Source organism: Helianthus annuus, chromosome 17 (genome assembly GCF_002127325.2).
Source record: "Helianthus annuus cultivar XRQ/B chromosome 17, HanXRQr2.0-SUNRISE, whole genome shotgun sequence".
Classification (NCBI taxonomy): domain Eukaryota; kingdom Viridiplantae; phylum Streptophyta; class Magnoliopsida; order Asterales; family Asteraceae; genus Helianthus; species Helianthus annuus.
The window spans coordinates 181828123-181836882 of record NC_035449.2 but is presented as its reverse complement, the minus strand read 5'-3'; the positions used below and the strand labels follow the sequence as shown (position 1 = coordinate 181836882).

At 38.2% G+C, this 8760-nt stretch overlaps 2 protein-coding genes across 2 annotated transcripts; both read left to right on the top strand.

Annotated features, from left to right (window-relative positions):
- The first annotated feature begins 6354 nt into the window (after window positions 1-6354).
- On the top strand, window positions 6355-6948 carry LOC110925319. The gene is made up of 2 exons (XM_022169274.1): window positions 6355-6517; window positions 6650-6948. The coding sequence occupies exons 1-2, from the start codon at window positions 6355-6357 to the stop codon at window positions 6946-6948; spliced, it is 462 nt and encodes a 153-aa protein (XP_022024966.1).
- A 168-nt stretch (window positions 6949-7116) lies between these two features.
- Window positions 7117-7748, top strand: LOC110925320. The gene is made up of 2 exons (XM_022169275.1): window positions 7117-7477; window positions 7573-7748. The coding sequence occupies exons 1-2, from the start codon at window positions 7117-7119 to the stop codon at window positions 7746-7748; spliced, it is 537 nt and encodes a 178-aa protein (XP_022024967.1).
- Window positions 7749-8760: the final 1012 nt, after the last annotated feature.

Sequence of the window (8760 nt, the reverse complement as noted above, 5' to 3'; positions counted from 1 at the left end):
ATCGGATGCGTGGGCGTACCACGAGCAGGTTCAGTTGGATCAGTATCTTCATCCATATGGTCTTCGGAGAAGTGATCTTGTGGCCCTAATGGAACAAAGCCTGAAGGTTCCTGTATGTAGTCAGCCGGATTAAACTGACCTATGAAGTATGGAGTAGGGTCGTCATAATTCCGGGTCGATACCGAACGTTGTAGAGGTATGAAGGAAGGTTGTGGGTTGTTGGGATCATTTTCTGAGTTTGGTCCAAAGGAGTGCCGGTAGGATAGCGTTGAGCTGTGTGAGGTGGAATGCCTCGCAGGTTCATAAAGATCTCTCCGTCGTTGTGGTTCTTCACTCCGTGTCATTGAAGGATGTCTTGTACCTGATGGTCCAGCTTCGTTATCGTGATGTGTCACGACTTCTCCTCTGCCTCTTCTTCCCCTTCCTCTTCCTCGGAATATAACAGGTGGCATTTTCCTGCTTTATAAAACTTTAAATTTCAATAATAAAAGAAAAGACAAAATTGGAATAACAATTCGAATTTGTCCTAAGTTCTTGTCTAGACTCAAGTATGTGCAATTGTGTCATTGAGATTAAACACATTAGGATAGTGTTTAATTCACTCAACGTTGGCTCTGATACCAACCTGTCACACCCCGATTTCCACGTGTCTCACCGGTGGGCCCGGTGGGGGATTACCGTGACGACGTTGGCAACAATATAGTCAAACCACACAATTATATAATGCACAGCGGAAGCTTAAGATAAATATATAAACTTCAACCTCTGGTTGTAATATCAAATGTATTACAGAAGTTGAATAAATCCACAGCGGATCAAAATAAATAAATATTGTTCATTCAGATACGGCATCGAGTTTGCGAGACTATTCGTGATGCTTAGGCAGCTAATACCAGCCAATTTCGTCTAGCACCTGCACTTAATCTTTTTGGGGAAAATACGTCAGTTTACACTGGTAAATACATTCAACTGACACATTTGAAAATGTTTATTAAAATTGATTTGAATGCACAAGGCACAAACTCTTTTATAACTTGGGAAAATTATAATAAAATCTTGTGAACGTTTTACATGTTCTTTTATGCGTTCAGTAGCCCGGGTCGTGCCGGGTTAAAGATTTATAGACACACCACGTTTGCGTAAAACCGTAGTATAAAAACCAACGGCTACGTCTTTTAATTTAATGTCGACACTTTATACCGGGTGTACGCCTACACCGGGATGTCGATGGTCGTGGCCATTTCGTAAAATGATGCCAAGGATATCCGGGACAACGGTCATTAAACCCCCCAAAGGCTTATAAGCAACAAAACTGTTTAAATGAGCCGATCATATTATTTAATTAACCACCTAAGCGATGGAAGAATATAATGCTCAATCAAGCGGTATTAATATACCGTAACCCAAGCCCATATAGGGGAAATAAGTTAAAGTATTTACCTTTGCAAGTATATTTCCTTAATTGGATTAAATCACCGATAGCTTTTACTGGGGCTCCTAATCTGGAACGAAGGTTTTAATTAACCTCTTAGAATCCTAACGAGTCTTTATAATGGCCGTAGCCTAGACCGGTTGGTTCCGATATATATAGATATGGTTTAATCGCGCGAAAAGGCGAAAACCGAGAATGAAGTGTGATTCTGACCCAACAAGTTCAGAGACTTGTTTTATACGGGTTTATGGTTCACACTCTAGATTTTGGGGTTCAAATAATATAATTTGACCCGTATCGGCTAATTTATGAAAACTAGTTTCATAAGCCGAACCGTGCGCGCAATAGGCGAAACGGTTAATCATGAGAGTCGTATGCTTATTTCCTAAGTCAATATGCCTTAAATGGGTTGTGGTATCAGTAGGATACCTTCCGTGACGCCCGTAACGAGTTTAAATTAATATTATGCCCCGTAGGGACTTTTCGGTCATTTTAAAGATTTTAAAAGGGCTTTTCGAGTTCTACAGGAAATCTGAGTTTCCCGAACAGCTTATAAAGCTTAAAATACTTTATTTATTATTTAAAACCAGTAGCAACTGGAATCGGGTCAAAAGACCTTGTAGAACTCATGTTTTGGCCAAAAAGGGCATATTCGGTATTTACCGAACCGTAGCCATAACCGCAGGTTATGAGCGAGGTAAAAATTATTAAAAATCTTTAAAATTCCCAAAATATTATTTTAATACAGTGGGTAAAAGTTTTAGTGACGAAATCTTGGTTTAGATGGGTGTTATGCTAATTGCGCCGTTTATTACAAAAGTTTATTTAATTTGCGCTATTTAGCATAACTCTCATTCTAGACCTCGGATTGACGTGAAACTTTAAGGACATGCTTATAATTTAATAAGCAAGGTTTTGGTCCGTTCACGTGTCCGGAATACTCGTTTTAATCTCAAAAGGCCGTTACGGTCAACTTTTAGGCGAATGACGGAAATGCGCAAAAGACTCGGATAACTCATGAACCGATCACAGAGGTTTATACCAACATGTGACCTGGTCCTAAGAGAGTCCTAAGGCATATCTATACCTCACTAAAACGGGTCAGAACTGAAGTCAAAACAAAAGTCAAACTTTTGCGACATTCGGCTCCGAACCGGGTCAATATAGCAAATGGTCGATTCAAACGAGCGCAAACAAGTTTATATACTTAATATCATATTTTATAAGTGTCAAAACAGGTTTCATAACATATACATTACAGATTATGCATAATTCGCTAAAATAGCTTTCTGTTGACTTTTTAACCGCACGTTTGACTCGATATTTGACGTAGTTAGAGTGGTGATCAGGGGGAACCTTTTTAGAGGTTTATTACCCACATAATTACCTACTCAAAACTACTTTTGATCCGTCATAAGACTGAACCATTTGCAAGATATTGTAATGACAACCGTTAGTTACGACGGTTGAGTTTCTAAGCTAAAACTATGGAAATGTATGACCAAAATGGTTATGAACGACTTACAGAAGTGTGTTCTTGCTTATAGAGCAGAGAAAAGGACTTGAGAGCTCTTGCAATGATCAGAGATGTGTGTTTTTGATGTTGTGAATGTTATGTGCATAATGTGGCTATTTATAGCCAATGCCAAGCATCTATGATCATTACAAACACTCACAACAGTCCAGAGATGATGGGTAGGTGTCCCTGAGAGCTATGGGTCGAGTAGGGGGCACCCATGCCTCATTGATTGATGTTTGGTCGTTCAAATGCTCCAAAAGGCAAGTAGTTACAACTTTCTGCATCTGGGCGTCTAATGCGGCCCGCATGGGAGTTCCATGCGTTTCTAATGCGGGCCGCCTGGGATTTAAATACCAGGCGAGTAAAAGAGGAGGCTCGCGGCCCGCCTCAACTTAACCACAAATGCAATGCGGGTCGCGTGGGGCCTGTTTTTCAGATTTTTAAAATCTTTTGAAATGATTACGAAATCCTGGTAATTAATAACGAAATCTTTCGTAATGATTTACCTGACCTTTCGGGTTTGAAGGGGTAACTTTGCGGTTTGGCCCTCGGTTATTTACCGATAGGGGCCTCGTGTTATTTACCCGCATTATAAAGTCCCCGGTTAGTTTATTAATTATTTGGAAAGCCTTAACTTTCACTGTTGACGCTTTTAACCCTTCTCATACGAATCTGAGTATAACTCTCTCGTTTTAAGACGGAACTTCGCGGAATTTATATAGTATATTCTGGTGAGCGTATAACACTGTTACGAAGTCTTGGGAACGTTAAAGGGTCACTCAGAGGTATAATTAAACATGTTGACACAGTTAACCCCTGTAGTTCGAAATCTCTCACTTTCTTCCGCGTTTCGCTTCCGTACGATCTATGATTTATTCGTTTGAAGGTTCAAGCGTTATTTAGGGTTACTATACAGCATATTTACCCTTGTTGACATTTATAACCCTCGAATTTATATACTTTCAAGGTTTGTCAAAATTAGTCCTTTATTTATTATAGATGCCACGTGTAAACAAATGACACGTGTTAACACATCATTGGACACAAAATTTCGAGGTGTTACATTAGATCAGTGAGCACTTTCACAACTTCCAAAAGAATGCCATGCTTGTTAGCACAGTCCACTTGTTTCAATAAAACACTAAATCAAACAATCAGTTTCTTTCAGGCAATAACACAAACACCTTGCGGGCATGCCATTGATCAGGCTCTTCTATGCCTAAAACATGATGAAATTGTCAAATTGAAGGGTGTGTGCCTAGATGATTGTAGTTTTTTTACCTGATTCGTTGCCCTCGTGGGGGGTTCATGTGACGGATAAACATTTAATATTCGTCTTCCATGTTTCGAGAGTAACTCCTACATGTGGTTTCTAAGAAAATATGAATCAAATCGTCAAAAAATCACAAATCAATCAACAAAAAGAGGATTATGAAACAGAAAACCGCATACCCAGTGCAGTTCTTGACTCGTATGATACTACGTGTGACCAGAGGCGCAGGATTTACACTCTGTTCCCGAGTCTCATTTAACAGGGGTAGGGGAGGGAAAAGAGATGAAAATATGAAAAACCATGTTCCCGAGTTTCATTTAACAGGGGGAGGGGAGGGAAAAGGGAAGAAAATATGACCATATATTCATCCTCCCAAATTGGAGAGATTAGGAGAGAAAATTTTCCTTCCCCTCCCCTCCCCTCCCCCTGTTAAATGACTCGGGAACATAGTGTAAGGGGAGGGAGGGGGCGCCCGACCCCCCGAACTTTTCGGCAAGTAGTGTTATATATGTACGTTTCGTATAGGATTTTGTAGGTATATACGTTTTCGACCCCCCGGTTTTATAAAAAAAAATTAGGTATATACGTTTTCGACCCCCCAGTTTTAATTTTTTTTTATTTATATAGCTCAAATAAAATATTTAATTAGCCCAAATATTATAGCTCAAATCATTATATTTGGTAGAATACTAGAATGTATATTATATAACCCAAAACAAATCATTATATAGCCCAACTTAAAAGCCCACCCTATCAAAAAAAAAACCCAAATTCGTTTACTTTGGGACATCGACCAGAAGAACAAAAGCGACAAGCCAGAACTGCAGAAGAGGGGAAAACGCAGGTTCCATAACTGTTCGACTTCAACTTCTCGTTCAAGAATAGAAGCCAAAACGCTGCTCGTTGTTATGGTCTTGTACTGTTGTTCGACTTCTCCAATCTTCATAAGGTTAAAGGTATGTGTTTTTTATCTTTAGGTTTAATTTAGGGCTGCAAATTATGTGATTTAGGTTGAAATTAGGGGTGAAATTGGTCCGAATTTTTGCCCTAAACTTGTTGAATCTTTTTGTTACTATGTCTAATTTTATTTGTTTAATCTTATTGTGATTTGATTTAGATAGAAATTAGAGTTTGAAATTTACGTTAATTTGTTAACTTGTTTTGTTATTAGATTATGCTATGGGGAAGACGGGCAGAACTATAATTCTCATCCAGGATAACCGGGTGCCCACATTCCTCTCTTCTTTTTAATGTTTTGGTGTCTTTGTTCGTTTGTTTGTTAAACAATGTTTACGGTTTAATGTTTGAGAACGTTTTTTATTTGATATTAATGTTTGACCTGACCTGACCCGACCCGAATCGAATCACCGACGTCCGACCCGAACATACACCTCGAAACTACGCGATAGAAATTTTTTTTAGGTCCGTTACCTTCCGACTCCCCGAACTTTTTTTTCAAGCTTCGCCACTGCGTGTGACCCCTGTTTTCTTTATTCTTTAGGGTTAAAAACGCAAATTGAAAGCTGTGAAAAAGCAGAACAAGACCTAGAACTTATCAACCGAAACGGTGGTGACCGGTGGAATTCTCCTCTACTCTCGCATCTGTTTCCCTCTCCATCATTGAAGATTGCAGATGGAAAATGGAAGGACATTCGATTTGGCTGCCTTACATTCAACGAAATGTATATTAGGGAGAAGGGAAATTGAAAGGGTGAAGGATAATAACGTCTAGTATCGATGACCGATGAAGGGGAACACACAAGTTTGTAACGCACAGTGTACAAGTTCGTTGAATGTAGGAAGGGAAAGAATGGTATAAGACCAATGGGTATGGGCTTCGTGAAAGGCCCGTCCCCCCCCCATTAGGAACGTCCCACACCGCCCCCTAGGGGCCCGACGCAGCAAAGGCGTCGGAAATCAGACGGTGGAGACGGGGCACGGAGTGATGGGGTCCATTCAATATATCCGTTGAGATATAAGCTAATTTAAAAAAAAAATTCAAATCAATTTAAAACCTTTATAAATACCCACATATCTATCCACTTTTATATCAAAATTCACCCACTTTCTCCAAACAGCTCCCACATTTTTATACAAAATACCCACATAATCTTCTCTAAAAAATACACCATGTCATCTTCTTCTTCATCGGATTCGACGGACACCATGGAAGCCGTAAATCTTTTTATAAACAAGGTGGTAGAGGCGACACAAATAATTTTGGAAGAAGAAGAGGAGGAGGTTTCGTCACAACCACGAAACAGGAACCCACACATCGAGCGAGACCGAGAAAGTTAGTGATATTTTTATTCTTATATTTATATTCTTATATGTTTATTCTTAATTTTTTAAGTTTATGTTTTTAGTCTTATTTTTTAATTATAAGTTATATATATATATATATATATATTTTGTTATCTTGTAGGTGCTAACCAAAGATTAATCGTTGATTACTTTGCCGACGAGCTGCTGTACTCGGAGGTTATTTTTAGACGCCGTTTCAGAATGAGTCGTCGACTTTTCTTACGTATCGCCGACGATTTAGCCACTTATCACCCGTTTTTTACCATGCGACCCGATGCTAGAGGCAAAATGGGCTTCACCACCTTACAGAAATGTACTGCGGCGATTCGTCAACTTGCTTATGGGACGACAGCCGATTCTTGGGACGAATACTTAAATATGTCCGAAAGAACTGCTAGAGAATGTTTATACACGTTTTGAAAATTTGTGATGAAGCTCTACAGCAAAAAATATTTGCGAAAACCGAATCACAATGACGTTCAAAATTTGTATCAACACCACCAAGCAAGGTTTGGTTTTCCAGGCATGCTCAGGAGCATTGATTGCATTCATTGGCCATGGCGGAATTGTCCTACCGCTTGGCGAGGAATGTATACGCGAGGCGATCAGGGACATCCAACAATAATTCTAGAAGCTGTTGCGTCTCAAGACCTATGGATTTGGCATGCTTTCTTTGGTATTCCTGGTTCGAATAACGACATCAACGTTCTACAAAATTCGAAGGTTTTTGACGATGTTATAAAAGGGGTCGGTCCTGATACGAGTTTTACAGTTTCGGGCGTGGAGTACAGACGCGGGTATTATCTTGCCGATGGAATATACCCACAATACTCTACAATAGTTAAAACGGTTAGGCATCCTGCGGATGAAAAAGAAAGAAATTTGCCAAGTTTCAAAAAGTGGCTAGAAAAGATATTGAACGGTGTTTTGGGATTCTCCAACAAAGATGGCATATTATTGAAAACCCAGCACGCGCTTTTACACCCAAAACGTTGCGATACTATATGTATGCTTGTATTCTTCTGCATAACATGATCCTCGAAGACGAAGGACATGCAATTTGTGAGTATGACGAGAACGCGGTGGAGGAGAATAATGTTCCGGTTAGCGGAGAACAACAAGATTTGAACAGGTTCTCCTTACATAACGATTTCACACATGTCAATCTTCAATTGGACTTGATCGATCACATTTGGAGTCTCGGAGAAAACAACGCGTAGTTTTTTTTATTTATTTGTAACTTTAGGCTTTTTTTTTTAATTTAAGTTTAGGTTTTTTTAATGTTACTTTAGGTTTTTTTTTAATGTTACTTTAGTTTTTTTTAATGTAGCTTTAGGATTTTTATTTTAAATGTAATTTTAAGTTTGTATTTAAATGTAACTTTTTTTTTATTTTTATTTACTTTGTTTTAATTAATATGACAAAAAATAAATAATAAAAAAATAGGGGAGGAGCATCCACCACACCCTTGGATAGTCTCCAAGGGGATGGTCCTCCCCCATGCTTACGTGGCGCTTATGTGGAGGATAGTCCCTTTGGAGACTATCCTCCCCATACCCAATGGTCTAAAATTAGGTCTTTACCTTAATTCCTGTTTTCTAAAAGGGTAGAAAAGGAAGGAGAGTGTGAAAATATAGGAATTTGTTTTGGCTTTTGGTATGCCATCTTAAAAAATAGGATGTAAATTACCTTTATGTACATGGGAGATGCTTTATATAGTATATAGATATAGAATATAGATATATAGATATATAGATATAGATTATAAATTATAAATTATAGATATTATATATAATATAAGGTAAAAATTAGAGAAAATATAAAAAAACACTCTTACATTAGAGTCTCTATAGTAGAAAGAAAGATTTATAAAGAGTAAAGTACAACCTTTATATTTAGAGGATCATATTAACTCTAGCTATATTTTTGTTGTGAGTATGTAGGAAAAAGAAAAAATAATAAAATAAGTGTTTGTGAGTAACTTAGTATGGTAAAGATAGAGACAGAGAGCTGGATGTGAGAGGTTTTTGAAAAATAAGCAAAGTACAGTGAAAAGTGTGGTTTTTAGTTGAATTATATAGATTGAGATGGAGCCTCCAATGTGAATGCTCTAACAAGTTCAACCTGCTTAACCTATTACTAACATGGAGTTTTTTTCCCAAACTAGTGTAGATACAAAAAGTATTTACCTATTTGGGTACTTTGAAAAATATTTACCTATTTGGGTACTTT